Below are 16671 nucleotides of genomic sequence, written 5' to 3'. Positions count from 1 at the left end.
ACAGGCTTTCCAACGATATAAAATACAATGACCATTAGCATTGTAACAACAGAGAAATAATCCACCAAACACAAGTTTCCAGACTTTTTTTTCTGAGTTTACATTCATGGTCAGCTCCATCGGGAGCTTACGTTACCGTAATACGATAACGTTTCCTGTCCATTACAGAGTTAGCATGCAGCTTTAGCCGTGATGTCTAGCTCTGCTTTTCCTGTCAATGTGTGAAACCCAAAGTGTTTCCATCCTTTACTGGATGTGTAGTGTTTACCACGCTGGATTTAACATGAGAGGGCGCAGGTCGGATCCATGCTGACCTTCCAACGTTTTCTACTTTCTCGTTTCGGCTCGCTGAGGTTTGTTTTGGTTGACGGATACGGAACGGATATGACGTCACATTACTCAGACTACAACAATAAAAGTGGTAACTTCCTTCTACCTCCACATAGACTCAAATGAAGCAAACATATCGATTATTGCATAAAAAAATCTATTTCAAAATTAATATCGCAATACATGAATCGTGAATCGATTCCCACCCCTAATATGGAGTAGGGCTACAAGTGACAGTTATGTTTGTTATTGATTAACCAGCCTCAAATGTCCACAAATAGAAAAATAAATGTTTATCACGAGTCCAAGGTGGTGTCTTAAAATTATTTGTCTTGTCCGACTAACGGTCCGCATCCCAAAGATATTCCATCTTCAATTATATAAAAACAGACAATAGCAGCAAATCCTCTCTTTTGAGAGGCTGTTGGCAGAGAACGGTGGGCATGTTTGCTTTATTGATAATGACTGTTTTAGCACCGATGTATAAGAAATATTTCTTCGTAAAAGCACATTTTGTTTTTAAAATGTGACTGCAGTTTAGCTCTAGTCCATTTAAAACACTGTGTGAGAAGAACCAGCTCAGTTTATTACATTCAGCTTGTGTCTTACCTGCGTGGGCGGTAGTAGCTCAGTCTGTGGGGGGCTTGGCATGGGAGGTCGGCTGGTTCAAGTCCAGCACGGACCAAGTACTGTACGGAGTGTGGGCTGGTCGCCCGAGAGGTGCCCGTCACTGCTGAGGTGCCCTTGAGCAACCCCTAACTGCTCACTTGAACATCTCTGCATGTCGATGGGTCCTGTGCTCCTACCTGTAACAAGGAGTGAAAAACATTTTTAAAAGATTGTTGAAGTAATTCTTCTTCTTCATTTTCTGGCTTGAGAGACACTATGTACATATTAAGATGAGATAACAATGTCTTCCTCTTACAAACGAAAAGTTGAATTCTTAAAGGGAACACATCATCATCATCTTCATCACGCCCCTTGGCGTCACTTTAGGTTTAGGAAAGAACTACATGGTTGGGCCCTGAAACTACGACATAAAGTGAAAATGTAACTGAATGCAGCAAATGCTGTTGAGAACCCTTCATTGCTTGTTGACTCCAGGGAAGTGAAGAAGAGTTGGGTTGTAACATATATCCAGTATCCAGCAGCAAAACTGAACCGTAGTCAATGAGCCGCGGTCTGACCGCTGCAGACAACAAGCTCAACTCAGTCTGCAGAGCCTTGAAGAACCCTGCCAGCGTGTCCAAATTGCACCAAGTTCGACACTACACGTCCTTATAGGTTCCCAGCAGTACACCCGCCAAGTGTGACGTAGATTGGAGGAACGGTTCTCGAGATATACGAAGGACACACCAACAGACAGACAGAGATTCTTTGCATTATAGTTAGATAACTTTTCGGGGGAGACCGTAGCTTTGGTCTCCAGGACCGGAGTCTCTGCTGTACTCTGCTCCTCTGCCTGCCTTCACTCACAGACCGCGCTCGTTCTCTCTCTCTCTCCACCTCTCCCGTGCATGCTGCTCACTCCACACTGCAGAAGAGTTAGTTTAGCTCTGAGAATATCTAGTGAATGTGTCTCCTCACTGTTTTGACGGATGCTCGTTCATGTCTATGTAGAGCGAGCACAAGCGCGAGCAGCAGGACGCTGACTTTCGTTGACTTAACGGCCACAGGTGTCGCTGTTAACAAGACATTTCTGATTCTTACAAACAGTCCCTTTAAAAAAACAGATCACATAACTGTAGGCCAATAATAAATACCTGTACATGCATACTGTGTACAACAACATATTTTCCATCTTTTTTGGTCATCTATAATATGAACAGTTACTCACATTGTAAAAGGTTAAACACAAAGCTTGATGCAGACGTGAACCGACTGCTGTGAGATCACATCTATGATCCCGCACTCCATTTTGGGGTTTGGAGCATTGTTATGGAATGAGTCATTTAGCAAGGTCTAACCCCCACCAACATGGTTCTCATTACCCTCGCCATAGCCTTAAGTGTGCTGGCATAACCCCCCCTGCTCCTGCTCCTCCCCTTTGGCAACACACACACACACACACACACACACACACACACACACACACACACACACACACACACACACACACACACACACACACACACACACACACACACACACACACACACACACACACAGCAGAAAGCGCTGCACTGTGGATATTTATACCCAGGTCTGTGTTTCCCATTAGGACGGCTCTGCCTCTGTCTCTGCTCCACCACACAGAGGAACTCTGGGTTCAATCACCTCACAGACAGCTCCCTACAGTCCCAGCACTTGTTATGAAGCACTGCTGAGGGGAAATCCTCAACAACATGTGTGCAATAACAGGGATCTTTGTGTGATGTGAAGGATAAAGGACCGTTGGCACCTTATTTCTACTGTATATATTTAACTCTGTGTATTAATAATGATGTAAATGTAGATAAAAGGAAAGGAAATCATAAAATGAAATGCCCTCGGTTAGGGTTAAGTTGCTCGCCAGCGGGTGAAAGCCAACTCTCGTTTTGGAACGAGCTTTAATTGTCTGCTTGCCATTTTTGCCTCGCTATATTTGCCTTTTTTTTCGTTGCTGTGTCCACCATTTCCGTAGCATCCTCTTGGATGTGTGCTTACGTTCTGGCACCTGGTCATTATGTTGTTGTTTTTATAGAGGTTGATGACGTCCCGAACACATCAGAATAAGAAAATCCAGTGTTAGTGATGATTCATAGGAATTATTTTTATATCAGTCAAATCCTACTCAATCAAAAATTCAAAGGCCATGGCTACAATCATAGATGCACATGGTGAACATTGCACCATATGTTTTTTTCATTTAACAATCACATGCTTAAATGTCTGTAGATTTCAAACAACAGGTTTTTGTTGAAAGACTGGGACATTTAGGAAGTGAATAAAGGCAAATGGAAAGTGGTCGTGCCCACTATCCATTAATAAGTTTACTTTACAGGGCTCTACCCTTCACGACATCCCTGGTTACTGTGAACCCATAAAGTCTTTATGAAACCACTAAAATATGAACACCAGTTGATTGAACTGGTTAAACCAGGTGGCTCTTCCGTTCATCACAGTGACAGTTTTCCTCTCCCTTTGGAGCTCTTAAAGGCATGAAACTGTAGCTTTACTACTCGGGCCTTTCTTCTCCTGGCGGCTCTTATCTGGAGCTCTTTAAGAGACAGTCAAGGTTGAAAACAGACGGCTTCCATTAGGGAATTTCATGCTCGCATAGTTTCATTCAGCTCAGCCTGAGACACAGAGACATTGAATTTGATAGGTTTCCTCCCTTCAACTTTTTTTTTTTCCTCCTCCTCTAGGGAGCAGTTAAGGTGCTGTGACACTCCGCATCGAACAACTGGAGGCTGAATGAAACCTGACTTTTTGACTTTATCTCTGAACATACATGTGGCTGATTGTTTTGTTTTTAAGTGTAATGTGTACATTTCTAAAGCTTTTATTCTGACAGATTAATGAAGAGTAGAAACTCAGTCAAGTAAAGAAAGGGAGACCCGATGATCCCACTGCTCTTTGGGGCTAAAAGTCACTTTTTCAAGCCCATTTTTTCTGCTTCCAACACAAAGTTTAAAGTGTTCACTTGCCCTCGTCTAATATATCCCCCCCACTGCCAGGTGCCATTGTAACCAGATAATCAATGTTATCCACTTCACCTGTCAGTGGTCTTAATGGTATGGCTGATCAGTGTACATGTGCATGTGACATAGGAAGGGAAGCCACATCTGAATACTTGTTGAATCACGTTTTCTGATCTATGCAGCCCACAAAAAAACTGACTGGGTCGTCTTATTCCACAGTTTGTGGGTTGGTAGGTACTCCAGATGATATCTCCCCTTTTAACCCAGGTAGTGTGAAGGTATTGAAACTGAATGTCATGTCATGTGCGTTAAGTACAGAGCTGGACGTGGTGAGCCTAGTTTAGCATAAAGACTGTAAACAGGAGGAGACATGTAGTCTGGCTGCGTCCAAAGTTCAAATCAAATTTTATTATCACCTTCCCAACATACTAATTAACACATTGTGTCTCACATGTTTAATTGGTACACAAACAAAAAATGTAATCACCACAATGTTGTGGTTTTAGGAGGAGTGACGATCTGGAACTATTTCTTGGCAAACAGCCCGGTGCAGTGACTCACAGTGAGGTTGTCAGGTCTGGTACCGAACTGACTTCTACCAAAACCTGTCCTCGCTGACTGTATTTGGCATCACGCACTGCGGGATATGAAAAGCAGGAAGTGTTGATTTAAAAATAAATCTTTACTTTAGGGATACTAAAGGGAGATTAGTCCAGTATTTAATCCTATTATCAACATGGGAGTGGACAAATATGCTGCTTTATGTAAATGTATGTATATATTTATTATTGGAAATCAATTAACAACACAAAACAATGACAGATATTGTCCCTCACTGCATTAGACTTATATACTATATGCTTAGACTATAAACTGTGTTACCTTCATCACAATGATCACATGTTTTGCGGCTCCAGACAGATTTCTGTTTTGTTTTTGTTTTTTGCCTAAAATGGCTCTTTTGATAGTAAAGGTGGCCGACCCCTGGCTTAGGCTAACCATGCCTCGTAGGTTTGAGCATCTGTCCCATTGTGTATCGTCTTAAGCCTCAATAGACGGTTGAATTAGTGTCCCATTTTCATCTGAGCCGGTTCATATTTCGCCTAACAGTGATAACAAATAACCTGCGACCGTGAGAAGTGTCTTTGGTTCTGAAGCCGTGCGGTGGCTTCAGACGTGACGGCATGGCAGTAATTGAAATGTTCATGAACTGTGCATTTAACGGGTGGTTTCATGTAGACTGCAGAAGAGAGAGTAGATTGGGCGTACTGTATGTGGTGAGTGGAGATATGGGTGGGAACTGTGAAAGATAATCATGCACCCCTTCCTCCCCCTCCATCTCCCAAGACGCAGTGCCCCTGTGATTGACACTGCGTTTGGAACTGCTCCCTCTGTGCCTCTCAAGAGAATATAGCTTAACAGTGCGATCTTTGATAACACCGTCACACACTATCACAAACCTTCATTATGATTTGTGTTAAAGAATTGACAACAACTCCTTCTGGGGGGAGATGAAGAACCTCTCTCTGCTCCCACTGTGTTGTAATCTCCACACTGGCATTAGCAACAGAAAGAAGGCCACATATAGGTTTAGGGATTCAGCACACCTTATCTAAATTGTAATGCAAATGATATGTGAACGTGTAACCGTTGTCTTTCAGTGCATGGGACCAACAGCTGAAGGAAGATAAAAAAGGGAACAAGTGAAAGGCAGTGATCTGAGTCGCGCAGCACAGGCAGTGACATACGTGGGCGTATGAGTGAGAGACAGCCTAAGAAGTACATAAAACAACACATCAGTCATCCACAGGTTGAGACAGGCAGGTGGAGTTCACAGTGGAAGGCAGCATGGTGCCAGCTCATTTGGCGAGATGCTGCCGCTGTAAAAGCAGAGCTGCAGAAAACACACCGCTGACCTTGAGGCACTTTGAGATTCAACAATGAGGAGTGAAATAGAAAACTTTGGGGGAAAAAGAACAGTGGAGGTCCACTTTCCCCGAGGTTCTTATTTATAGCACATTCCACTCCAAGAGTATCCACGTTGGGTTCAAATATTCAGTTTCATATATAAATAGGTTATGTAGTGAAAAAGCATACTGTGAGAGACTACACTGGCTATTTGCTGTAATGACAACTCAAAGGATCATACCAGTTTTCTCCCATAGAAATAATGTATATTTTACATTTAAAGGTCCCATATTGTAAAAAGTGAGATTTTCATGTCTTTTATATTATAAAAACAGGTTTAAGTGCTTTATAAATACTGTTAAACTATCAAAACGCACAATAAACAGAGAAATACACACAGCCCGTATTCAGTATAAGTATAATGTAAAGTTGTCATTGCTCAGTAATGCACTGCAGACATACGTCCCAAAGGAGCTTGCACCATCATGCTACAATAACAGAACTCATGACAATAAAAGCAGACATTATGTTCACTGTGCATGCATTACCTCTAACTCTGCATGTTCATTTTCATATCACATTTAAATGAAGTGAAGCCACGAGCTACCTGGAAGGAAGGAAAAACACCATGTTGTGCTTTGGAAAGCAGTCAGCAGCACTGCACCAACTGTTGTCCTTTAACATGATGAAGTATTTAAGGCAAAGCCAAAATATGCCATACAGCATAATCCTGAGTTGAAGTGAGGTTGCTTCTTGTGTAGATAAGTTCCGACAGATTTATAAAAAAGAAAATAAAGACAGGTTTTCTTGATAAAGTGCAGTACCGCCATATCATCTTGGTTTAACAAACAGGCATTCATTTTATATAATTCGTGTTTTCCTTTTTTTCATTCTTATATTTTATATTAATCTGATGATATAAAATATAATAATATAATAAACTGCACTTGAAACCAGCACTATTACCTCTGCCCACTGGCGTAAATCTGTCTTGAATCTACTTTTTGCAGTATAGAAAGGGAGAAGAGGTCGACAGTATGAGCTACTGTTGTCTCTCTGCAACAGGAGCCAGAACATGGCTGCTGCCTGATCTAACCTTTAGCTGCCCCCCAAAGCATGACATATGTAAAACAATATAGTCTGTGTTCAAATCCAGATCATACAGTGGAACCAGATGTGAGTATTAAAGCTACTGAGCTGAGCCACCGCTTCAGTTCCACATTAGTATGATGAATACAATCTGCATTACAGGACTGTTTTCCATCTTCTCTCTCCCACTAGTGTTGGTAAAGTCCATGTGGGGGATGAAGCCCACTGCAGATGAACCTACAATAAGAGTCGTGGTAAACCTGTAATATATACTAAGGCGGCGACTGACTCACCATGAGAAACACACTGACTATTCAGTATTACAGTGTCAAAAATACGTTCCAGTTTCTAACAAAGAAAAGGCCAGTCTTCACAGTTGTCATATTCATACGACGGTCCATGTCAGAACTCAAAGGGGCCGTGCGGTGGTGGATTTAAAAGCTGGGTAACTGATAAAAGAAGAAAGCAGCATGGTGAGGAGCAGCCTGGAACAATGACTGAGGCAGGCAGGCAGCTGACCCGTGAACGTGGCCGCCACACCGGGGCCTAAAGGTTTTTTTTAGGAGTTGTAGTTATTAGTGCGACTACATATAAAAAGTCACGTAGGGATTAAGCTGCATTCCAGTGTTTGATTCTAAACCCACTGCAAAAAGTAAACTAAGAAAAGCTTGCTTCTTTTTACACCGTTTCCTTGCAATACGATTCATATTTCTTTTCCTAAATACAAATGGAATCAGCTTGTTTGCTTACTTATTCCTAGTGAGATGAGAAGAGTATTAAAGGTCCCATATCGTGCTCATTTTCAGGTTCATACTTGTATACTTGTAAATGTGTGTTTTTTTAATATTAAAGCACGTAAACATCTTCTAGTGGAAACCAAAAATACAAGTATGAACCTGAAAATGAGCACGATATGTCCCCTTTAAAGGTCCCATATTGTAAACAGTGAGATTTTCATGTCTTTTATATTATAAAGCAGGTTTAAGTGTTATATAAATACTGTGAAAGTATCAAAACTCAATCCATGTAGAAACACACAAAGCCCGTATTCAGAAACTGTGCGTTTGAAACAAGCCGTTAGGATTTCTGTCCATTTGTGATGTCACAAATATACAATATTTAGACCATTACACGGTTTTAAACATAAACATTCTAAATGTGTTCTAGTTTATTTCCTGTTGCAGTGTATGTGAATAACATCAGCTGACAGGAAGTAAACATGGACCCAAACTGTTGCCTAGCAACGCAATTCCGTTGAAACGCACTAAAACGGGGCATTTCAGACAGAGGGTGAATACTGGTATATTCAAGCAGACAGTATGAGGAAAATAAATGGTTTTCTTTACGTTGCAGCATGTAAACATGTTCTAGTAGAAACACAAAATACAAGTATGAACCTGAAAATGAGCACGATATGGGACCTTTAAGAAGAAGTCTGAACCAACAGGTTCCTGTTCCTATACCAATTTAAGGGGGGAAAAAAAGACATTTTACAACGGCTTGACAGTTGCAATGGTGAGATTGTTTTTATTCTCATAAAGCAATCAATGTAGTGTATATATAAGATTTTTTTCTATAAATATAAAGGTTCTCTTCATAGCAAATGCAAAGGAAATTACTTCAAAGCTGCGACTATTGTAGAGCTGTCAACACAATAAAAGGATTATTATGAACCGGAAGCACCATGTGGAAGAGCGTTTTGACAAGAACACAAGTCCTGATGTGTGTGTGTATGTGTGTGTGTGTGCGTGTGTGTGCGTGTGTGTGCGTGTGTGTGTGTGTGTGAGCCGAGCTGCACTGACAGCAGCCGCTCTGCATTTCAACACAAGGCTTCCTTTCTCCTGCAGTGGAAGACATGCGAGCTTGCTGGCTGCTCTTCAATCCCACAGTGCAGACACGCAGCTATGTTCAACCAGGATCAAATTACTCTGCAGGGATCAACCCAAGTCTCCTCTCAACAATAACTGACACATTCAACCTCTGGGGTTAAAAAAACAAAAAAAACAATAACATGTGCCGGTACAAATTAATCAAAAATATGCTTTGTTACAAACATTTTAGGATATGTGCATGATAAAACAGCCTCCTCCCCACTATCAACTGGAACCATATTCACAGTGCTGTGTGGACGTTTGGACACCCTTTTCAACAAAGTTTGCTTCTAATGAAGTTACTATAATATGTGGTTTCCAAACATATATATGCAAACTTACATCCCTTGTGTCATCAGGGACATGCGGTTGAATTTACTGTTCAGTATCTGAGAACATCATCACCTCAACTCTTAAGTGCCTCTTGTGAACTCTCAGATAAAGAAAGCTAGTAGGATCATTTAGTTCTTTAGAAAACTACCATGACCCCCCTAAGCTCTCCGTAAGCCTCGCATTCCACAACATGCTCCTGTTTTCTAAAACGGAAACCCCACGCTGCTACACCCTAAAATAATGCAGTAAAGTCCTCCTGAAATGAGTTCTCATCTTTTACTGGCAATAACGTGAATCATGTTTAACAACCTCAACGTAAGATCTGAGCAGCAAGAGATGTGAAGGTTGGTGCAAATATATCTGATTGACACCATAAATCTGACCCCAACCTGTGTTTTCATTATTAATATGCAGATTATTTTCACAATTGACCAATTATTTGTTTGTTTTTTTCTTGTCCAATTGGGATGCAGCGATACCAATACCATTGGTGACAATGGGGCTGATCTAATCAATTCAGTTCTATGTTTATACACTAAATACATTATATACTAAAATTTGAATTCCTGTTTAAAGGTCCCATATTGTAAAAAGTGAGATTTTCAGGTCTTTGACATTATAAAGCAGGTTTAAGTGCTATATAAATACTGTTAAACTATCAAAAACGCTCAATATACGGAGAAACACACACAGCCCGTATTCAGAAGTTACGCGTTTGAAACAAGCCGTTAGGATATCTGTCCCTTTATGATGTCACAAATATACAATATTTAGATCATCACATCAAACATTCTAAATGTGTCCCAGTTTATTTCCTGTTGCAGTGGATGTGAATGACATCAGCTGACAGGAAGTAAACATGGACCCAAACTGTTGCCTAGCAACGGAATTCCGTTGCGATTCCGTTGAAATGCACTAAAACGGAGCGTTTCAGACAGAGGGTGAATACAGGTATATTCAGGCAGAAGGTACGAGGAAAATAAATTGTTTTTTTGAACATTATAGCATGTAAACATGTTCTAGTAGAAACAAAATACAAGTATGAACCTGAAAATGAGCACGATATGGGACCTTTAAGTGTTGACCAATTTGTTGTTGCATTAAAAAGGTTTACACTTGAATTGTAATTCCTGTTAATTGTGAAGCTTTTCTTTTTTGCTAAGTTGTTATGTATTATTTTAATAATACATAACAATTCAGTAAATTCCTATTTATGTATTTTATTTGTTACATTTTGCTTTACAAAGTTAAGAAAGCAATGTTTAATTCAAGCCTGATGTTTCCTTATATATACACATAACAGAATGATCCCAGTCACTTCACCACAGTGAGGCATACAGCTTATTAATTAAACACCGGTATCAGATCGGTACTCGGTTATCGGCCGATACACAAAGTCCAGGTATCGCTTTCGGGACTGAAAACGTCAGATCGGTGCATTCCTAGTCAGCAAATAGACAAATGTCTGAAATTATTTATCAATCATCAATAAAGCTTTCCTTGCTCTACTCTGATGACACAAAGGGTGTAGTAGTCTTTCATTTAGTTGGAAGTAATTCATGAAAATAAATCAAATGTTCTTTATTGCTTTGGTAAACTAGAAAAAATATATATTATTATTATTATTACTGGATAGCTGAACAAACTGTAAAGTCCAAAGGGTGTCCAAGGATTTTTACATAGCACGTATGCACAAAAACAAAATGTAAATTAAAGAGGTCTTCTGCTTGATTTGAATGTTTCCCAGCTGAGTAGTTTAACAACTCAGATTCATTTTATTCTAAGTTCACTAAACACAAATACAGTCCATAATATGAATGCTGTTTTGAATCACTGCTGGAAAAAGGAACCAGTATTTGTGCATATTTAAGATTCTTGTAGGACATACAGTAGATCCAACACAGTCTCACGGCAGTTGATGAAATAATCACAAAATCAGATCTGATTCGTGAACATAGACACAATCTTTTTTTTGTGATGCTCAGCGTGACTTTCAACAACATCTTTTTTGTGCGTTTTCCAACAAAATTTCCAGCAACACGTGACGCACACGTGTCAATTTCCGCTCCAGTCTTTTCAAAATAAAACTACTCAGTTAGGTTTAGGAAAAGATGGTGGTTTGGGTTTAAATAACTGATTAGTGTACATAGACACAACGCTTTTTTTTCATAACACTCAGCACGACTTTCAACAACGTATTCAACATGGGACACATGTCAATTCTCGCTTCAGCCTTTTCAAAATAAAACTCGACTTGATTAGGCTTAGCCGACAAACTACTTAGGTTTAGGAAAAGATTGCGGTTTGGGTTTATATAACTCAGGAAGTGCCGTAACTTAAGTTAAGAAGTTACGCGACAAATAAATCAACTTTGACCTCTGGCTTCACACGGGGACACCAACAGCGGGTGAAAGTCCTGTGTTTTTTGCCGTTCTTTATAATTCCTGGTTCACAATTACGTGGATTACATACGAACTGATCTCGTGCTGACCATCACGGGAAAAAAAAGTGAAATTCATGTCTACGTACGCGAATCATTGTAACACCATAACATGATGTGTTTTCCTTCCTAACAGGGTCTTGGGAACTTGATAATTTGGTAAAAGTTGTAAAATTGTTGTGTCATATATCGCAGGGAATCGATCTACACTTACAGCTGCAGCAATAACATTAACAATATGAAGCAGACATGATGGTCACTGTGCAGAATTACCCAGTTTTAAAGTGTCTGTGAGATGATTTGTAGCTGAATAAAAGGAAAACTGTTTCCAGTAAGGTGAAAAACACACATCATATTATTACCTTGAGAGGAGGTAATACTGTCAAATACAGAACTGAAACATGCACAAACACTGGTATGGTCCTTCAGCCTGGCATAATTATGTGTGTGCTTTATTTGGAAAGGAATGATCTGACTGTCAGGGCCGGAGCTACAGACCACAAGCATCTGTCACAATGACTCACATTCACAACCTGCGCACTGTCTCTTTCTCCCAGGCCGCTGACACTTCCCTTCAGACCCAGGCAACTGCTGCTCAGCTGCACAACAGAAACACAAACTACAGCTGGTTAATCGGGATAAGAGGGAGCCACGAGGAAGCACTTGGGTTTCACGGGACTCTGCTTAGAATAGACCCAGCGCCGCTCACAGGAGAGCTCACTGATCAAAGACAACCGACGCTGCTGGATGTGAAATACTCCCAGTGGTGTCCACAGTAAAGTCGGGTCACGGGGCCTCGGGGGTCGCTGATGGTCAGCTGGCTCTTTGTGATGATTAAAGTACAATTCCATTATGTCCAAAGTACGAAAAAATGAGTGTTTGTTTTTTTAAAAAGGATTTTTTTTTTAAATCTTTAAATACAAATATATACTTACAAAACTCTCACAAATGTCATATGTACATTACAAAAGTATCTTCCGTCAGTCCGAGAAAAATCAAAAGAAAATGCTGAAAAGTGGATTATCATTCAGTTTGTCACTAAGGAGTCTGTGTGTTGGGGGGACGGGGTTAAACCACGTTAGACCGTGGTCTCACCCTGTTTACTGTTAGCCAGTCTCGTGTAAAACCTCCTCCACGAGTTCAGGGTCTTCCCAGACCAGATCCAGAAACCGGAGGTGATGCCCACGATGAGCGTCATGAGGTACTTTATCATGAAGACGGTGAAGTCGGGACTCATGTTGGGGTGGTTCTGGACGGGACACGGCACGGCGTACGTCTTGCACGTCTGGCCAATCCACGTCCGCTCCCACTGCTCCCGGAAGGCCTGCTCGTAGAAGTAGCAGGCGATGACGATGGTGGCCGGCACGGTGTACAGCACGCTGAAGATCCCGATCCGCACCATCAGCTTCTCCAGCTTCTCCGTCTTGGTGCCGTCGTGCTTCATGATGGTTCGGATTCGAAACAGCGACACGAAGCCCGCCAGCAGGAAGGACGTCCCGATGAACAGGTAGACGAACAGCGGCGCCAGCACAAAGCCACGCAGGGCGTCCACGCTGTTGACGCCGACGAAGCAAACCCCGCTCAACACGTCTCCGTCCACCTGTCCCACGGCCAGGATGGTAATGGTCTTGATTGCGGGCACGGCCCACGCCGCCAGGTGGAAGTACTGCGAGTTGGCCTCGATGGCCTCGTGGCCCCATTTCATGCCCGCCGCCAGGAACCAGGTGAGCGCCAGGATGACCCACCAGATGGAGCTCGCCATGCTGAAGAAGTAGAGCATCATGAAGAGGATGGTGCAGCCCTCCTTCTTGGTGCCCTGCACCACGGTCCGGATGTCGTTGTCGAAGCGGTCGTTGCAGACCACCTTGTCCTCCAGGAGGAACCCGGCGATGTAGGCGACGGACACCATGGTGTAGCAGCCGGACAGGAAGACGATGGGACGCTCCGGGTAGCTGAAGCGCTTCATGTCCACCAGGTAGGTCAGAACGGTGAACAGCGTGGACGCGCAACAAAGCACGGACCAGATCCCGATCCAGATCCTGGAGAACCTGAGCTCCTCCTCGCTGAAGTACATCATCCCGTGAGACCTTTTGGGTTCGCACGGCGCTCCGCAGTTCTCCTGACCCAGGAACCGGTAGTTCAGATAGGGAGGAACCCGGAGCGACGACGGGCACCGGAACTGACCGCTCACGGGATCCGGAACCGCTCGCTCGGTGGTGTACCCGCCCGGTCCCGATGCTGGTTCCGGCTCGGTTCTATCAGACATGTTCTGGCCCACGCACAGCTCTCCGGCACCGTGCACCGGGAAGGTCTCGCAGGCCAGCGAGTCCGGCCACTGGAACCCGAACTTGTTCATGAGCGCCTCGCAGCCCTGCCGTGCACGCTCGCACAGAGACCTGCACGGAGGCAGAGCCTGCTCCAGCACCGTGCACACGGGCGCGTACATGGAGCACAGGAAGAACTTGAGGTCCGGACTGCACTGGACCTTCACCAGCGGGTAGAACTGGTGCACCTCCAGACCCGCGTCCTCCTGGTTGGTGTGGCCCAGCAGGTTGGGCATGATGGTCTGGTTGTAGGCGATGTCCGTGCACAGCGGGATGGAGATGGGCTGGCAGAACCCGTGCTCCGGTACCGACACGCCTCCCCGGTCTCCTCCACCTCCACCGTACTGTCCGTTCACCAGGAGCAGACTGGAGACCAGCAAAGTGAGACCGGACCGGAGGACCATGTCCCTGCTGCAGGAGACCATGTCCCCGCTGCAGGAGGAGACACTTTCTCTCTCGAACTCCCGGTCTCTCAGCTGAGACTTCCTTGAACGCTCTTTGTTGGCGTCTCTTCTTCCAGCTGGATGTCTCAGTCCGTGTCCTCCAGGTCCTCCAGGTCCTCCAGGTCCTCCGCGCGCAGAGGAGACTCAACCACCAGCTGGATCAAATGTCTCCAGATATTAATCCACAAAAAGAAACAAAGTATCGAGTCGTTTCCTCCTCCAGCTCCGATCTGATCCGGTCTCCGGTCTAAAGACACTGAGAGTGTTTCAGTCAGACTGCAGCTCAAACCTGTTCTGCTCTCGCTCTCTCTCTCTCTCTCTCTCGCTCTCGCTCTCTCTCTCTCTCTCGCTCTCGCTCTCTCTCTCTCGCTCTCTCTCCCTCTCTCTCTCTGCTCGGCTCTACTCGGCTCTGTTCGGCTCTGCTCGGTTCTCATCCCGGAGAGTCAAGCACGGCACCGTTCAACAGCGCTTCCGGTCAAAACTTTCTAAATAAAATTCCCCAATACTGCATTATACTGAAGAGTTTTGAAGTAGCTTATGTTAAAAAGACAGTTATATATAAATAGCCTATGTTAGAAAACTCAAAGACACACACACATATATATATACACACACACACACACACACACACACACACACACACACACACACACACATATATATATATATATATTCAAGACTCAAGATGTTTATTGTCACACCGTCACTGTAAGCTCCATTAAGAAAACAGTAAATTAAGTAGCAAAAAATAATAAAATAAAAATAATAGTGTATTTACAAAATAATATACAGTATAATAATAAAGGAAGTACTTGGTATATGGTAAATATAGAAGCAATATATACATATATATATATACACATTATGTATGTAAGTATGTATAGTAGATACATTTCTTATGAATATGGAATTTTCCAAAAAAATAATAAATACTTGAATGATATACAGCATGTTATTTTCAAAATATAGCATTACTTCTTAATTAAATATAATGAATGCTCGAGTGCTCTTTTGTAGCACGTGACGCAGCATGTTTATGTTGTTAGTATTTCATGTTTTAATGTTTTTATCGCTGCCTTTATAGAAAGAGCTCCTTTGAGAAAGAGTATTTGAATCTCAGACATTTCACCTGGTTAAATCCAGGCAAAGAAAAATAAGGATAGTGTAGTGTATTAATAGTGCAGTTTTATAAGGTGATTTAAAGTATTTGCGATAATATTGAGGTGAAAATTGGGAATCGCGTGACAAAGAGAATTATTCAAACAAAAATAATAAAATTGAAAATGACAAAGATGAAAAAAAATAATTTAATAATATAAGATATTTTAGGTCTAACCCCTAGAAATTTGAAAAATCAATTCAACGGTGTGTTTTAGTGAGTAATGTCAACTAATAGCAGATACATTGTTCGGTATGTGGGGTACATCCAGTCAGATGAACTACATCTGCATTGAAAAATAGCCCACTTCCTGTTTACATCTGTCTCACTTTGACTGACTTTACAGAGCTCAGATATTCTCTCTCTCTCTCTCTCTCTCTCTCTCATCAGATTTGGGGGGCTGTGGATTGCAGAGGTTCATTTCAGTTCACCTCTGCCCTGCTATTGGTGAATGTACAGGTCTACTGAGCATCTTAAAGGACCATACCAGTGTTTTTGTTAACATTAAGTTCCTTAATGTTTTAGCTCATTTACTACAAATTACTACGATGCTGCATTCACTGTCTCCAGTTCACCGTCCGGGAGCGTTAACTTAGCAGCTACGATGCTGCATGTAGTGTAGCAGACATGCAGCCAGTTTGAGCCGGTTTGAGTTTTTTAATTAACCGTTTTAACCGATATCGAACCGTTATCGGTTAAAATGCTTAATGTCGGTTAACGGTTTAACGGTTAATTATGAACATCCCTACTACAAATGTACCACAAATCACTAAGAGTCACTTTGCTTTAAAGGGACTGTATGTACGTTTTTACACATCTAAATGGGTTTTAATCATTTTAATTGCCAATGTATGAACAGGTTGTAACCTAACCTAAAAAAATTAGACCTTCCGCAACTTTCTAGGTTTCCTCTATCAGCTTGTAAACTCTAACCTTAATTTAAAACAAATACCGATATGTTCCACCTACGACTCGGTTTGTGCCCCATTTAACAAAATATACCTATATTACCTATATGACCTATATTACACCGCTCCAGAACAATATCCGGATCTATTAAGGAGGTGGATGCACACTTTAAATCAAGGTAGAGAATATGTTGAAATAACTCAAAGAATATATAAACCACATGTTGTCTAAACTAAATTATC

At 42.1% G+C, this 16671-nt stretch overlaps 1 protein-coding gene and 1 long non-coding RNA gene across 2 annotated transcripts in view; both read right to left on the bottom strand.

Moving 5' to 3' along the window:
* The window catches only part of LOC141778387 (uncharacterized), a 58281-nt gene that overhangs the window by 41405 nt on the left and 205 nt on the right, over positions 1-16671 (bottom strand). The window contains exon 2 of the long non-coding RNA XR_012596061.1: positions 940-1136. This is a non-coding gene — a long non-coding RNA (uncharacterized LOC141778387). The remainder of the gene's footprint in view (positions 1-939; positions 1137-16671) is intronic.
* fzd1 (frizzled class receptor 1) lies at positions 8451-14687 on the bottom strand. Its single transcript, XM_074652579.1, has one exon. It carries the CDS (start codon positions 14341-14343, stop codon positions 12673-12675), a length of 1671 nt encoding a protein of 556 aa, XP_074508680.1. The 5' UTR covers positions 14344-14687; the 3' UTR covers positions 8451-12672.

The sequence above is a fragment of the Sebastes fasciatus genome, chromosome 12 (assembly GCF_043250625.1).
Source record: "Sebastes fasciatus isolate fSebFas1 chromosome 12, fSebFas1.pri, whole genome shotgun sequence".
In the NCBI taxonomy this organism is placed as follows: Eukaryota; Metazoa; Chordata; class Actinopteri; order Perciformes; family Sebastidae; genus Sebastes; species Sebastes fasciatus.
This window is presented reverse-complemented; position numbering and strand designations above follow the sequence as displayed.